The 16,720-nt window shown below is 43.7% G+C and overlaps 1 protein-coding gene across 1 annotated transcript; it reads left to right on the plus strand.

The window, feature by feature from the left end:
• The first annotated feature begins 421 nt into the window (after window positions 1–421).
• MSRB2 (methionine sulfoxide reductase B2) lies at window positions 422–16,000 on the plus strand. The gene is given in 8 exon segments (XM_078851341.1): window positions 422–483; window positions 1,574–1,809; window positions 4,425–4,537; window positions 5,536–5,606; window positions 8,442–8,444; window positions 13,206–13,356; window positions 15,022–15,069; window positions 15,071–16,000. Coding segments are annotated over 8 exon segments (717 nt in total). The 3' UTR covers window positions 15,104–16,000.
• Window positions 16,001–16,720: the final 720 nt, after the last annotated feature.

A 16,720-nucleotide genomic window follows, 5' to 3' on the forward strand; every position in this document is an offset into this window, starting at 1 on the left:
CTCCTCTGAGATCATTCTGAAAATCAGCTTATTAAAAATAACTGTTTCTAAACAATGCCTCTTCCTTTGTTCTGTATAACACACTAAGGATATAGCTGGCCATGCAACCTTTAGCACATCGGAAACTCCAATTAGTAGAGAATGCTGTAGTGTCTATCCTCAGCAACACAAGCTACCACAAGCATATCAAACCTGTCCTCTGTTTGCTACACTGGCTTCCCATAGCATTTCAAATCAAGTTAAAGGTCATGGTCTTTATCTTCAAGGCACCCCAGAACCTGAGCTCAGGCTATCTAAGACGGCCTAAAGCTCCAGGATGAAGACTGGTCAATGACTTTGCTCCTTTGGCACAAGGAACTCTCTACGATAAAGGTAAACTTGACTGTGCAGGAGACAGAACATTTTATGGGCCAGTCCGAGAATGTGGAATGGACTCTCCCAGGAACCATCACAAACCTCACCACCTTTCACTCCAAGTGAAAGGTGCATTTCTTTGACCTTGCCTTCTGTAACATAAAAAAAAAAAAAATCCAAACCCTATCAAATAGGACATTCCATTGTACATGCTTCTCCCCCGGGGGAGTGGAAGAGAGAACTACATGTAACAGATGTGTTAATGTACTAGTAGAAGGCACTCAGGGATTTGCTTCAGCTGTGCCACTATAGTGCTTCAGCATAGACACTATACATGCTGATTTGAGGGGTTGTGTAGGTAATCCACCTCCCTGTGAGGCAGTAGCTAAATTAACAGAAGAATTCTTCCATCGACCTAGTGTTGTCTACACTGAGGGTTAGGTCAGTTTATCTAGTTCACTGAGAGGCCAAAACTGAGAGACACTGAGGTCTGGATTAGTGGGTCTGGGTGAGGCCAATGCCCAAAGCCCCATCCACCTTGGAAGCAGGTTTAACATAACACAGACAATTAATCAGGAGAAGAATGGCCTGAGCTGAATTATGCCTCCCGTTCCCCCCCAGGTGGCCCCAGCAATTTCACTGAAGCTGCTTGGGAAGAACGGGCAGACTGTGGCCTGCACATATTGTTCTAAAGAGGGACCCTCAAGCCAAAGTCCGAGAGTAGAAGCAGTACCTGCCTGTCCAGCCTCTGTGCCTCATCACTGCAACCTGGGTCTCAGAGGTGTGCTAAAGTGGCCATGCTGCACTGAACAGACTTTCTGATTTGGGCCTGAGCTGTGTTCACACTGGAAAATGACAAAGCTTAGACCCAAGTCAAAGTAGGACTCAGGCTCTGACTCACCCCCCTAGCAGGGCCCTTATCACCAGATCCTGAGTGCTTACTCGTCTGAGTCAGACTGATTTGCCTGTGGATGGAAAGAGGACTTGGGCTCAAACCTGAGTGAGCTCCTGGGATTGGGGTGCAGGCAGCTACCACAGCACTAAGACACCCCCAGCTGGCCCTTATCCGCTGACTCCCTGCCCGGCTCTAATTTTATCCTGTAGACGCTTCCCGTGGTGGTTGGGCTCTAGGACCCTCCCCGGGTCTCTGGGCGGCTGCAGGTGTCTAGTGCCGCGGAGCCAGGCAGACCCAGCGCTGTCTCCAGCGCGCTCGGTGCAGGAGGCTCCGCGGAGCTGCACTGGGGTGGGCACCGCCCTTTGCGCGGCGGCTGGCTGGGCTGGCGGGCGCGCTCCGAGGCCAGCCCGGGCTGAGTGGCGGCTCGCCGGCTCCCGGACCGTTTGTCTGCGCTCGCTCGGCCCCTTTGCACGATGGCCCGGCTGCTCCGAGGGCTCCCCCCGCTGGTGCTGGGGACCCCGGGAGCGGCCGGCGGGCCCGGGCTGCTCACACGGACAGAGGTAGCTGCTGCGGAGCTCGGGGGAAGGCCTGGCGGGGCTCAGGCTGCTCTCGGGGCCGGGGCCGGGCCCGCTCCTCCTGGCTCTCTGCCCCTGCCCTGCCGGCTCCCCCGGGCACAGGCTTCCGTGCAGCTGAGCGCCCGGGCGAGCCCCCCTTAGCCGTGCCCGGGACGAGGCCGCCCGCTCCCTGCCCAGGACGCTGCACCCGCCGGCGCCTGCCCTGAGCGCGGGGGCTGTTCGGTGGTGGCGCCACGTTCCGCCTGCCGGGGGGCTGCTGCTGGGCGCCGCCTTCCCGCCCGCGCGCGGGCCGCCGCGTGCGCTAGGGGGTGCTCAGCGCCCCGTGCCTGGGAGCGGGTCCAGGGGCTTGGCTGAGGGCAAAGGGGTTTCCCCGCTGGAAACGTCTGCTGTCTCCTGTGCCCACCTGGGCGGGGCTCCAGGGAACTGCTCGCAGCGTTGGAGCCTGGGAGGCGGAACTTCGGCTGGAGCTGACCGCGTGGGCCCCGCCGGCGCTCAGCACCCAGAGCGCCTGGTCAGGCGGTGGCTGGAGGCAGCAGGGAAAACACATGCTCCAGCTTAAGGAACCACAGAAACCTTTCCCGCCGTTCTGCTGCCCGCGCGCCCGCCCGCGTGTCCCTTTAGGCTCTGGGCAGGGCACTCCTGGCCTGTGTTGATCCTGGCCTGCAGGAGATCATTTAGCTCACTGAGTGCCAACAAGGGTGCCATGCGAAATGGTGTTTGTGCTGAACACTCATCTGCCCTGTATCCCATTCCTCGGAGCCTCCTATCTCAAGTCTTTTTAATGACTCTACAGGCTTTTTTGATGGGTGAATTGCTTGCTAGATCAGGAATCGCTGGGTAAAAGTTAATAGGCAATCAGTTAAACCTGTGGAGCATGCACTTATGACTATGGCAATGGTCTGTTTTTTCTCATCCCTTATCTGCCCCTGTGTACACTCCTCTTCACCTTAGCTTAGCTTATTGCTGAATTAGTGGGAGAGACGTAGTTATCAGGGATGTTCTGAGGTCACTGTTGAACACATAACATCCCTCCCCAAACAATTCATTGCTATCTCATAATATTCTTCATTACTATGGGGCCTCATTGTGCTAGGCATTGTACAAATACAGACTAGCAGACAGTCCCTGCCCCAAGGAGTTTACAATCTATCTATCCCACCCCCCTGACCCCCTAGAAAGTGAAGAGGGGAAGGGTGACATTTCTGAGATTGCTGCTCCACTAGTCTGTGAATTTTTCAGATCCTAGTTAGTAGTTGTTTAAAATAAAACTTCACAGATTATACACCTGGTACCAAATAGGCTAATATTTGCAATTCTATAACTATAACAGCTTCACTTTGTGAGCAGCTGTGTTAATAACCTATTACTCCCTACCACCAGCATGCATAGGAGTACTGGTAGTTCAGGCTTTTGTGACTTGGTACGCTGGGCTCCCTGCCCTTGTATCAATGATGAACCCGTGCTCTGATTTCTGCTATCCCTCTCCCATTCATTTGTGTGTGTTCTAACCTATGGATGAGCTCGGGCAGCCACTCCATACATTGTGTGGGATATTTCACCACCATTGCTGACAATGTATCAGTGAGTTCCTCTAGTTCAGTGGTTCTCAACCTATTTATTATTGTGGGCCGCATATATAGCTCTCTATGTGTTATGTGGGCTGCACCCACAGGGCTGGAGCACCCACGGTGAAAAATTAGTGAGTGCTCTGCACCCACTGACAGCCAAGCTCCCGGCCTCACCACCTCCTCCTCCCCAAGCACGCCGCGTCCCCGCTCCTCTGCCTACCTCCTAGCGTTTCCCCCGGCCTCCGCCAAACAGCTGTTTGGTGGTGTGCTGGGAGGGAGAGGGAGGAGCTGGGGAAGAGGCACAGCCGGAGCAGGGATTTGGGGAAGGGGTTGGAATAGGGACAGGGAGGGGGCAGAGACTTTGGGGAAGGGGTTGGAATGGGGGCTTGGCAGGGCTGGGAAGAGGCGGGGCAGGGCTGCATGGAAGGGGTGGAGTGGGGGCGGGGCCGAGGGCAGAGCGGGAGGTCAAGGACCCAGGGGAAAGCGGGGAAGTCGGTGCCTATGGGCCATGTACGCTGATTGGGCCACAAGTGGCCCACGGTTTGAGAACCATTACTCTAGTCTTTGATGGTCTGTAAATGAGGATAACATCTCTGTTAGCTTTGGCTCTGATTTCTAAGGGTCAAATTATGCCAAACCCTGCACCTAGGTGAAGAAGGTGCACCAGCAGAGCAGCCTGAATGGAGGGCCAAGCTTGGGGAGTTCCAGGACAGGGGCTGTGTTACACAGCTCCAGTATCTTTAACATAAGTGGTGTGTAGGGACTGCTGTCACGGTTCCAGCCCATAGCATAGAGAGCAGGTGTGGAGTTTTGCACTGCAACAGCATGCCCTGCTCCTCTGTTGGGTGTGGCAATATTCAGCTCCCAGTCCCACCTTCCTCACCTATATATTACCCACATAAACCTCAAGTTCAGTTGTTTGTGGGCAAAGTGAATTTTCAGCCTGATGTTGAAGTGGACAATGGCCAACAGATTGTGTTTCAAGATGAGAAAAGCACGTATTTTAAATTATATACTCTTTTCTTTTTCCAGTTAAAGATGTGGGGTCTCTGACTAGATATGATGAAACAGCTGTCACCACTGATTGGCAAAAGAAATTGACTCCGAAACAGTTCTATATCATGAGAGAAAAAGGAACTGAAGTGGTAAGCACGAGGTCTGATGCCTGTCAAGGAGACGGTACTGGAAATATATCTCATTTTGTTCACGTTTCTGGGCTTAATCCATCCTTTAGCTATTGGGGGTTGGGGAGAAACTTTCTCTGGGGGCTCTTTATCCCCATCTACTGCAGGATTTCTTTCCTCTGAGGCCTCTGGTGCTGGCCTAGATGGGCAACTGGTCTGATCCAATGTGGCAGTTCCTGTGTGCTTGTAAGCTGGTGTGCAGACTTAGCCCTTTCTTTAGGGATTGTTTGAGTTCCAAAAACAAAGCTCAAAACCAAAACAAATCAACTCAAATTACCGGGGAATAATTGCTGGGCCCTTTCCAGCTCCAACCAGAATACGCCTTTCCTCTGCGGTTGCCTCCTTTGCACCAGCTTCCTCTTTCCTTTTATAACCCCACCCATAACAGCCATGTAATAGGTTGGAACTGAGTAACCCTTTACATGCCAGACCATGTTCATACCTTGTCACCCTGCTATATTTCATTCTCTAACTGAAAGGCCATATGGTTTAGTTCTATGTCACTAACTTGCCATGTGCCCTTGGACCAAATCATGTAACCTGTGTCTGTTTCCTTAGTTGTAAAATAAGGATAACAATTCTCTACCTCCCAGAGGGGCTATGAGGATTAGTTAGTTGTAGAGTACTTTGAAGTTGTTGAACTCTATATAAGTGACTTGATCTGTGAGGTGCTGCACACTTCATGAGCTTAGAAGGTCGTGACACTGGCTCCACTACCTGGATGATTTACACATTTGATGTTAGACTGTATTCTGGAAGCTTTTGAAGGCAGGGGCAATCTTCACTGTTAATCCAAAGGCATATTCCCCTCGATTTTGTGTGCGTGTTTGTTGTTTGTTCCTCAAAGGCCTCCTGTGAGGCCGTCTGTTTTTTCCCCCTGTTTCAAATCTGACCCTCTACATGTTTGTTCCAGATGTTGAACCTTGAAAGTAGTATGTTAATACTACGTTGTTTTTTAGCCATTTACCGGAATCTATCTGAATAACAGAGATCCAGGAATGTACCATTGGGTATACTGCAATGCCCCATTGTTCAGATAAGATCTTCAAAATTCCAGCATATATGGCTGTCCTAAGAGCTTCTTAATATGACAGGCAGTGCAATATATTCTTAACGGGGGGAAAAAATCATAGCCCAGACTATCGAAAAATCCTTTGATGCCAGCATACGAAAAACTGCATGAGATTTCCAAGATGCTGGCAGGGACATGGGTATGTATTGGGCCCTGTTCTTAAACACATGAAGATCCCTAATGTCACCTATTATTTACTTGTTTGCTAACAGTGGGCCTGGTACATTACAAGGAAGTAAGAAAACATGATGACCTTCTAAGATGCTTGCGGTGTAATTCAAAACAAACTGGACACACACAGCACCTGGCCCACTGGGGAGAGTTGGAGTTGATGTAAGAGGTTGCAGCACATGCAGGGTCGAGCAAAAGCAGTCTGGGCCCAGCCCCTACGCATATCATAATACTGTGTGGTCCTTCCCCATCACTTGGAATGGTTGAAACAGAAGGACCTCCTCACTTCATAGAGGCAGGTGCAGTGGCATGGGGCCCATTTCTTCCCCTCCTAGAGGCAGAAGCAGGATCCCTCCTCCTCTTAAGAATGCAGAAAGGGTTCCCTCTGGAGAGAGCAGACACCTCCCACCCACCTCTGTACTTTTCCCGGGGTGTATCTGCTTGAGTGACAGAGCTAGGGCTTCTGCACTCTTCCCCTGCTGCACAGAGGCCTCTGTTGGTTGATATGGGCTGAGCCCCAAAGCAGCAGGTCTTGGAGCTAATACTCCATTGAGATTAATGGAGCAGATCACACCTCTGAGCTATTGTTTCAGGATGTCTGAAGATTCAGGCAGACATGACTTCATTGATTACACTTGTGTCACGTTTTCAACCAGGAGGGCTAGAAACCTACTTTTTTTAAAAAAAAAAACGGAGGGTCTGATATAGTCACATGACTCCAGAAGCTGGGACCTAGGCATGTCCTATAGTGTTTGTCCTCATCCAGCTCTGAGCATCGGTCATTTTGAAAGGCTTTGCAGAAGTGTGTTTTAAGGAGGGATTTAAATGAAGAGTGAGAAATTATTGGGATAAAACTACAAGGAAAGAAAAATAAATGGGGATCAGTCACTTCTCTGAATAATGGGAGAAGACTGGGACTTGACGCATGGAATTTTATGTTGGAAGAGTTTTAACTTTAGAAAAGATTAATTAGGGCCTTCAATGCAGCCATTGAAGATTCCATCCTACCACGAACACTCATGGATATTTTAATTTCTTTCATATTAAATCCCAAAAAAAGTGACTGGATGATCCTTGTTCCTTAATTTTATTTGTAAGACTGTCAGAGTTATGGATAAACAAATAGAATATATTCTCCCAGAGTGAGCCAAGCTGGTGTTGCTATTGACAACTATTCTAGCTTTGACATGTCTTCACAGGTTTACAGACAAATTGCAGTTCTGATTCTAGATGCTGGAAAGGCATTCAGTAAAGTGAACTGAGAATGTACATTACAGCTGGGAAGAAAGGCAGGTATTATTATTAAAGCCAAACTCTTATATTGCACTTTTCATCAGTAGATCTCACAGCATTTCATAAAGGTTACTATCTTTATCACCATATCCCAGTTGGGGAAACTGAGGCACAGAGCAAGGAAGTGACTTGCCCAGGGTCACGCAGCAGGAAAATAGAAGAGCCAGAAATAGAAACCAGGTCTTCTGAATCCCCACCCAGTGCTGTATCCACTAAGCAACACTACCACTGACTTTAGAGCTAGGCAGGGCTGTTGTGCCCAGGCATAGTTGCTTCTGAGTCTGTGTAGAAGAGGTTCAGGGATGGACAACAAGAATGATTAGAGGCATAGAAAAACATTTGTATGAAGAGAGTGAAAAGATTGGATCTGCTTACCTTTGAAAGGAGACAATGATAATGTATGGTAGAGAGAAGGTAGAGGCATATTCACCCTGTCCCATACTAGAAAAACAAAGGGACAATCAGTGAAATTGAAAGGTGGCAGATTTAAAGGAAAAGGAAATGGAAATATTAGTTTGCGCCATTAGCCTGCGGAATTCATTGCCCTAGAAGATATTGAGGCCAAGACCTTATCAGGATTCAAAAAGGAATTGGACATTTACATGGATGACAAAAATATCCAGAGTTATAATAGTAAAACACACCCAAGAGTTTGGGGAGGAATATAAACCCTCATGTTCCATGGCATAAGCTAACCTCTAACTCATGGAAGTAAAGAAGAAACTCTCCTTGGGGGCAGGTTATTTCATAACTGCCCACTGCAGGGTTTTGCACCATCTTTTGAAGCAGCAGTTGCTGACCACTCTTGGAGACAGAACACTGCACCAAATAGGCCACTGGGTTTGATCCAGCATGATGGTTCCCCCTTATCTCAGATGTTTATTGTCCACAGAGGCACTCACCAAGGATTTCCATCGTCCCTCCTACTTTCAGGTTAGCCAAAGCGTCTTGATAGCTGCAGAATTACCAGGGGCACTAAGGGCTTGATCCTGAAAGGAAAAGTGGTCATTAGACTGCTTAGCCCTGAGAAGTACTTACTGGCCCGCTGAGTAGTCCTTCTCCAGACCCTGTTCTTCTGGAGGCAGTGCATCACCTTTACTCTGCTGTAGAGCAGTAGTCTTGGTTTTCTATTAAAATTGTTACTGTACACCTACTTTTATATAGTGAGGATGGTTGCTGCCAACCCACTGTGTCTGAGCACCATAATATCTGCCCCCAGGCCTCCCTCCTTATCAGATCTTCAGGGGCACACGTGCCTAGGAAATGTGGCATGGGAATCTGTCTACTATTCTCTGCATACTCTTGACATTACTGGCCTGTGAGGGGCAGATTGTCTAAGATAATTAGGTGCCTTTAAGAAGCAGACAGGCATCTAGTTGGATGTTCAAAGGCACTTAAGCAGGTTAGGTGCCGAACTCCTGCTAAGCAAATGGCAGTTAGGTGTCTAACCTACTCCCACTACATGGAATTTTCAAATACCTTTGAAAATCTGGCCCTGAGTGTCTATGCTTTTCCTCTCCATACTCCCCTTATCAGCACTACACACTCTGCAAGATCATCAACATCTAAGTTTGTCAATAGGGTGTCTAGGAATGTTATATACAGATGGCTCTACTGTCTGTAACTGAGCCAGAAAAGATGGTTCCTCATATTTTGGACCTAGGTAATTGCCTTGTATATTTCCAACTAAGAGTTACATTGGGATAAGGCTGAAATCATACCAATTTCTATAAATGTTTTAAAACATACATTTCAGACTAGAACTTCAGTGGGAACCTGAGGAACTGCTATAAAATAAAACAATGTAAAGGCCATAGTAAAAATGAAGCAGGACCCAGCAATAAATGGTGATAAAACTAGATCGTGGTAATTGGGAACAGACTAAATTCACCTTTGGGTGAGCATGGAAATATAATACCAATGAACACTGCTTAAACTTTTGTAGCTTTTTAGATCATTGCCCATAAACATTTTTAAAAATCAATGTTCAGAAACTAGTAAGATGTTGCAAAACTCTGTGGAGACAAGGTAAAAAGCCTGCAATAGGCTAGAAAAGTGATACCTTCCAGCAGATCAGGGAGATTTTAAATTCCCAAATTGCAAAAACAATTGCTGTTCCTTTACATTAAAGCATCCTTTATATTGAATGTTAAATAAAGAAGGATGCATGAAGATGGGGCAGTATTGAAGAGAATTGTGTCAGTTGCTTTCATTTGTACTAAACTTCTAGTCTTACTGCAATAAAAAAAAACACACACACAGACACACACACACACACACAGATCTTGTAACACACTGCTCTAGAAAAGCATGGCTAGAGTTGTCAAATAAATTGGACTTTGATCCATTGCTACAGGGGAAAAAAAAAGTCACATTCTGCAACAGCCTATCCTTTAAGATTGGAAACAGGAAAATTCATAGGTTAAAATGGACTGAGAGAAAAAATTTCCATGATTCAATTTTTTAAGAAGGATCTACACAATGCTCATAGAAAAACTAGTATTTGAAAAGAGAATCATTCATCCTAGTTTAGCTGAGCTGTACACACAAAGAACTTCACAATAAAAAAATCCGTATTTTTTTAAAATGCATCGGAGTCTTAGCCAAGGATAAACAAAAAGTTCTCTCTCCATATGGTAGCAGAGAGTAATAAGTATATAGATATATCTACTCAGTGGAAAAGGTTCAAAATACATGGAACAAAGACCTCAACCGTCATACATAGCGAATTATGGAGTTTAAATGAAACCTCAAATCTTCAGTAACCACACAGCTGAGACTTCTACTGCAAAAAGCATTTTTAGAATTATCAGGACTCCATCAAGGTGGCTAAAGTAGAAATCAAAGCAAATGACATGTGCTGGAGATATAGTATGGTGAAGGCTAATCTAATGCATATGTTTTGGGAAAGTCCAGTTATCCATAAATTCTGCGATTAAGTACTTCAAAGGACAAATATGATCTTGAACAGGGGTATTTTTGTGGCTACTTAAATGTTTCTGTTAGAGGATATAAGTGATATACCTACTAGTAAACCACACAGGGACAATTTCTGTTTGAAAGCTGGTTTAATAGCTCAGAAGACTGATCCTTTGAAAATGGAAAACCTCTCCAGTAAGGTTTAAACATTGTAAAACTGGTGTAGAAGACTAAATGAACTAGCAAATTTAGGGACAGATCCAAAACCGATTGAGGTTGTAGTGGAAAAATTTCCATTGACTTCACTAGGTTTCAGATAGGGCCCTTACAGAGTATCATTCATTTAAATGAACAGAAGGATAAATGTAAGGAAATGTGGTTGTTTCTTGACAATTTATCAATATTCTGTTGTAATTTTCATGTACTATGTGTGGAGTGATGGCGGGGAGTTAGTGTATGAACATGTAGAGCTTATTCTTGTGTTCTGGAAATAAAACTATTAAAACAGACAAAAAGAAGCAGAAGTAGATTAAGTTTTAACCAGATGACGGTATTGGCTCCGGCCATGCCTTAGGAAGCTGCATGTGGGTCTTCCCCTACCCATATGTGTTGGGGCAAAGCTGTCCCAGATGCTGCAGAGAGCCTTGCATAGCTGGAGTGGGGAAGGGACATTATGTGGTCCCCAGTCCTGCACCAACCCATATGGGGAATCTGCAAGCTCTGTTAACTTTCCTGCCATGAGCCTCTGTAGTACTGTCCAATACCCCCATGAGGTGAGGGGGCATGTTTCCCTCAGCAGATGACAGCTGGAGGAGCCCCTGGAGAACTGGTTCAGTTGAAGCCATGCAGTACAGTGAAGATGGACCAGGTCTCTCTGTGTGATAATCTGTCCTGGCTTCTAGCAGACCCCTGAGATCCCTAGGTGTTGGGGGCCAAACTCTGTACATCTTTTGCAAACCTGTAGCTGAGCATTTTCATAATACTTTGTGCCTTTGCATAATAGATGGAACAGTAGCCCTTAGAAGAGTGATCCTCCAGTCATTCCTTCACTACATTCTCACATACTTGCAAAGATTATATTGCTTGTAAAATATTTACAAATTATGTGCCAGATGTACATTGCTACTTTTGACTTGAATTAAAGTGAACATTGGCCATTTTAGAAACATTAAATGTTATGCTCAAATAAATTGGTTAGTCTCTAAGGTGCCACTAGTACTCCTTTTCTTTTTAGATATTAATATGTCTTTCTGAAAGGCACAGAAATAAGATTGTCAGTGTTTCATCATGCCCCACCAGAACATGCGTATTTATCTTAATTAAATGTTTCACTTTAGAGCATTTGTGATACAGGACTCCCTTCTGCTACTGGAAACTCTTCAATGGTGGCACCACTAGGTGCCACTGTAAGCACTGATTTTTGGGGAGCATTGAGAAAGCTGGCCCTGGAATAAGGGAATGAAAACCTGAGTGGAGACCTTCAGGATTTGTTCTTCAGTATATTTAGCATAGTAGTGCAATCAGTCTTGATTTGTTGCAATGATTTACAAATCTTTTATCCATAGAAATGAACAATTCTGAATTACTGTCATTAATAAATCCTACTTTATAATAGATTTTAAGATGAATGTGGAACTAGTTCTGTATTGGTAATAATCCCATAGATTAACTGTAGTGTTCTCTTTTTAAATGTCTGCTTAGAGAATTAAAATGGATGTAAAAAGGAACCCTTAAGGCAAATAACCTGAAATTGTTTCATTCTTGAATACCATTTATTTTTCATGCCATGCTGTTCTGTGATTTTACATCAATCTTCAGGTTTTGTATTGATTAGCTATATTGATTTGCATTATCTTTGACTTTATTTTTCCTCCCAACAGAATTTTGAATTGTACCTTCTGAGCAAAGGTTGGCTCAAGGATTCCCCACCCCCAGTCTCTTATCTTTTTCAGCATATTTTTTTCCAGTTCCTGTTTAACCACAAGTAGTAGTTGTCTCTGTAATGCTAATTGTCACCTCTTGGGGGCAATAGATCATTGTATTCTAGAAAGCTCCATTGACTTGTGTAGAATTGATCTGCTGGACTTTTTTTAGTTACAGCTTGTCGCTTTTGCTGAGGTATGAACCTTGTCTGGAAGGTTAAACTAATGAGACTCCAAAACTTAGTGTAATTTTCAACTTTGATTTTTTAAAAATAATGTATTTGGAAGCATAAAGTTTTTAACTGTGGCCTTTGGAGCTCTATGGAAAGTTCCTAGTGTGGTTAGCTATTTGGAAAGCCATTTTCAAACACTGTAGAAGGCTGGACCACCACTGATGAGACAGAAGCTTGTACTCTAGAAAGAACAAGAAATCTATTAGGTGAAAAGGTTCTGGAACAGTGATATGCAGTGAAAAAGATGCTTACTGAGCCAAATGCTATTTAAAAAACCCCAAACACAAAAAAAAAAAAAAAAAAAACAAAGGTGAAGGAGACACGTATCGGGGGTAGCTGTGTTAGTCTGTATCCACAAAAAACAACAAGGAGTCTGGTGGCACCTTAAAAACGAACAGATTTATTTGGGCATAAGCTTTCGTGGGTAAAAAACCACTTCTTCAGATGCATGGAGTGAAAATTACAGATTCATGTATTAACATACAAAAGCCAGTAGGAGAACACTTCAATCTTCCTGGACATTCTATAACAGATTTAAAAGTAGTTATACTTGAACAAAAAAACTTCAGAAATGGACTTCAAAGAGAAACAGCAGAACTAAAATTCATTTGCAAATTTAACACCATTAATTTGGGCTTGAATAGGGACTGGGCGTGGCTGGCTCATCACAAAAGCAGCTTTGCCTCTCCTGGAATTGACACCTCCTCATCTATTATTGGGAATGGACTACATCCACCCAGATTGAATTGGCCCTGTCAACGCTGGTTCTCCACTTGTGAGGTAACTCCCTTCTCTTCATGTGTTATTATAATGCCTACATCTGTAATTTTCACTCCATGCATCTGAAGAAGTGGTTTTTTACCCACGAAAGCTTATGCCCAAATAAATCTGTTAGTCTTTAAGGTGCCAAAGGTGAAGGAGAGAGTAGAAGGAAAAGCCAGTTTTTCCTATTGAAAACAACAAAAAAGGTCTGATTAACATCTATATTCTTGATTAACAACAAGATCTGCTGTCCTCAGTAGGTCAGAGAAGAAATACAATTCTGGCACTGGATGGCCTTCATTTTCAGAAGCTTTCGGTGCATGTGGTACAGATGAATGCAATGCCAATATCCTGAGGCGTCCAGATACCTCATTGGGATCAACCAGCACAGAAGTCATTTGCAAACAGGTACATTTATCTTGAAGGTGGTATGGAAGGACTTTATGGTGTTTTCTTCTTCCCTCATCTTTCTTTCATTGTCTGCATAGTTTGCCATAGAACAATATCTAGAGATTGGTCCCTTTTCGCCTTGGAATCTATCACTGTGATCATCTAGTCTGACCTCCTTCATAACACAGGCCATAGAACTTCACCAGTGTAATTCTTAGAGAATATCTTTAGGAAAACACCCAGTCTTGGATTTAAAAATTGTCAGTGGTGGAGAATAGACTATAAACCTTAGTAAATTGTTCCAATGGTTAGTAACCCTTACTGTCAAAAATGTACACTTTATTTACAGTCTGAATTATCTAGCTTCAACTACCAGCCACTGGATTATTATACCTTTCTGTACTAGATTGAAGAACCCATTATTAAATATATGTTCCCCATAAAATACTTATAGACTGTATTCAAGTCATCCCTTAGCAGCCTTTGTTAAACTAAATAGATTGAGCTCTTTGAGTTTTTCACTATAAGGAATGTTTTCTAACCCTTGAATCATTTTTGTGGCTCTCTGAACTCTCCAATTTATCAATCTCCTTCTTAAATTGTGGGCACCAGAACTGGACAAAGTATTCTAGCAGTGAATGCATCAGTGCCAAATACAGAGGTAAAATAACCTCTCTACTCCTACTCAAAATTCCCCCGTTTGTGCATTCCAGGATCAAATTAGTTCTCTTGGTCACAACATCACATTGGGAGCTCATGTTTAGCCGATTATCCGCCTCGACCCCCAAAGGGTAAAACTTTCAAAATGTCTAAGTGACTTTGGCGTCTAAGCCCCATAGAAATTTAAGTCCCATTTACTTTCAAAGTCACTCAGGTGCTTTTGAAAATGTTATTTGGTGTGTGAATTTATATAAAATCTTTGTGGATATGTTTTGTTTGCATCCATGCAGTTAGCAAATTAGTCTGTCTGGAAGTATTATGATACCACTGAAAAATTTTATTTCTCATCCCTTGGGATTCAGATATGTGAGTCAAGATCAAAGCAGTATCAGCTATAAAAATCCATTTTTGTTTGAGGGAACAATCTGGCAGATAAGATGAGCATCTTTTTAAGTACACTCAGGTTGGAATTTAGGAACAAAATCTATTACCAATTCACTAGAGATTATTTCATGTGACCAACTGTTACAAACATGTCTGTGGTGTTTGGCCACACTTTGTAGGACCTGATGCCTCAGAGTGTACCAGAGGTATGAAATAGGATTGACAAAGTATTCCATAGAGGTTAGCAAGAATTTTGTGTGCATAAGACCTGCAGAACCAGGTCATATCTTGCCTGCAGCAGGGCCAGGTTCTGTAGTGAGTACATCTTATTGTGTATTACTGCTAACCTGGAAAGACTGGGATCTCTTAGAACAACTCATAACCTCACATTCCTTTGGATGTCTTTACAGCTTGTGAACTTGCTGTTAGCTTTGTGCTGATCCCACTCCTCATGCTGTGAGTGTAGAAAATCTTTTCTTAAAGAAATGTCTGAGTAGCCTGTAGGGTTTTTTCCCCCTGAGTTGTCACTCTTAACTAAGTTGTGGAATAGCACTGCACTGCAGAACATGGAGTCCTGTCTGATATTCTACCTTGAAGAGATTTGTGTTCACTTAACTAATCATTGTTTTTCTGTTGCAGTGTGATGTTGGTCATGTGTTTGATGATGGTCCCAGACCTTCTGGACAAAAGGTTCTGTATCAACAGTGTTTCGTTAACGTAAGAATGGCCGTACTGGATCAGACCAAAGGTCCATCCAGCCCAGTATCCTGTCTGCTGACAGTGGCCAATGCCAGGTGCCCCAGAGGGAGTGAACCTAACAGATAATGATCAAGTGATCGCTCTCCTGCCATCCATCTCCACCCTCTGACAAACAGAGGCTGGGGACACCATTCCTTAACCATCCTGGCTAATAGCCATTAATGGATTTAACCTCCATTAATTTATTTAGTTCTCTTTTAAACCCTGTTATAGTCCTAGCCTTCACAACTTCCTCAGGCAAGGAGTTCCACAGGTTGACTGTATGCTGTGTGAAGAACTTCCTTTTATTTGTTTTAAACCTCCTGCCCATAAATTTCATTTGGTGGCCCCTAGTTCTTATATTATGGGAACAAGTAAATAACTTTTCCTTACTCACTTACTCCACACCACTCATGATTTTATATACCTCTATCATATCCCCCCTTAGTCTCCTCTTTTCCAAGATGAAAAGTCCTAGCCTTTTTAATCTCTCCTCATATGGGACCTGTTCCAAACCCCTAATCATTTTAGTTGCACTTCTCTGAACCTTTTCTAATGCCAGTATACCTTTTTTGAGATGAGGAGACCACATCTGTATTCAGTATTCAAGATGTGGGCTTACCATGGATTTATATAAGGGCAACAAGATATTCTCCGTCTTATTCTCTATCCCTTTAAACCAAGCTTAGACTAGTAAGAGAAGGATCTTTTGTAGCTGTCACAACAATACTTCACTTTAGTACCAAACGTGAATTCACTACCAGATCCTTTGTGCTGCTGGAGTTTTGCTTTATTGCTGTTGAGAAAATGTTGGTAAAAATATATTTATTGTAATTTCTAGCCTAATATTTGTGTTCATTTGAATTTGGTTTTAAGAATGTGTACAATGTATTAGTTTTGACTATAATGTTTAAGTTTCTATGAAATAATGCAAAATGTTTATGGAATTGAACATTGATGTGTTCCTCGATCTTGTAGATGTTGAAATAAAATGTTTCTCAGAATGATTGCCTTGTACTTAACTTAAACTTCTACATTAACTTTGAAAAGTAAATCCAAGTCATAGTGGCCTGTAGGTTTCAGTGTTAAAATGTTTGCTTTTATGTTGGGCTCATCAAGTACTGATTAAAAAGCAAATAATGCACATCTGCAAATTCGTATTTTTCCAGGTCTGAGAGACATTTCATTGAAGCAGCGACTTGTGAGAGCAACTGACCCCAGAAATTCAAAGCTCTGCAGTGGGGCAATGTAAGTCCAAAGTATTAACACTTTCTCCCAGCCCCAGTCTGAGACAACAGAATCAAAGGGGGCTTTGAATTGCTGCAATTCCCACCGAGATTCAATTCTGACAAATTTATTCTTCTTCCAGAACTGAATTGGGTTGGGATTGCAAGTGGAGACCTCACAAGGGTATGCTCCCCATTTTAGCTTGAATGAGGTGTGAGGGTCGTTAATCTTACCACTATCACCCCAGCAGTATTTAGGGATAAGTAAAGTATTTAAAGACCACTGATTTTGTCTCTTACTTCTCCCATCTTCCAAATGAGATCTCAGCTTGTTTAGCTAAAGGATGCCATATCCTGGATGCCATCAGAAAGTA

This window comes from Lepidochelys kempii, chromosome 2, assembly GCF_965140285.1.
Source record: "Lepidochelys kempii isolate rLepKem1 chromosome 2, rLepKem1.hap1, whole genome shotgun sequence".
Lineage (NCBI taxonomy): Eukaryota > Metazoa > Chordata > Testudines > Cheloniidae > Lepidochelys > Lepidochelys kempii.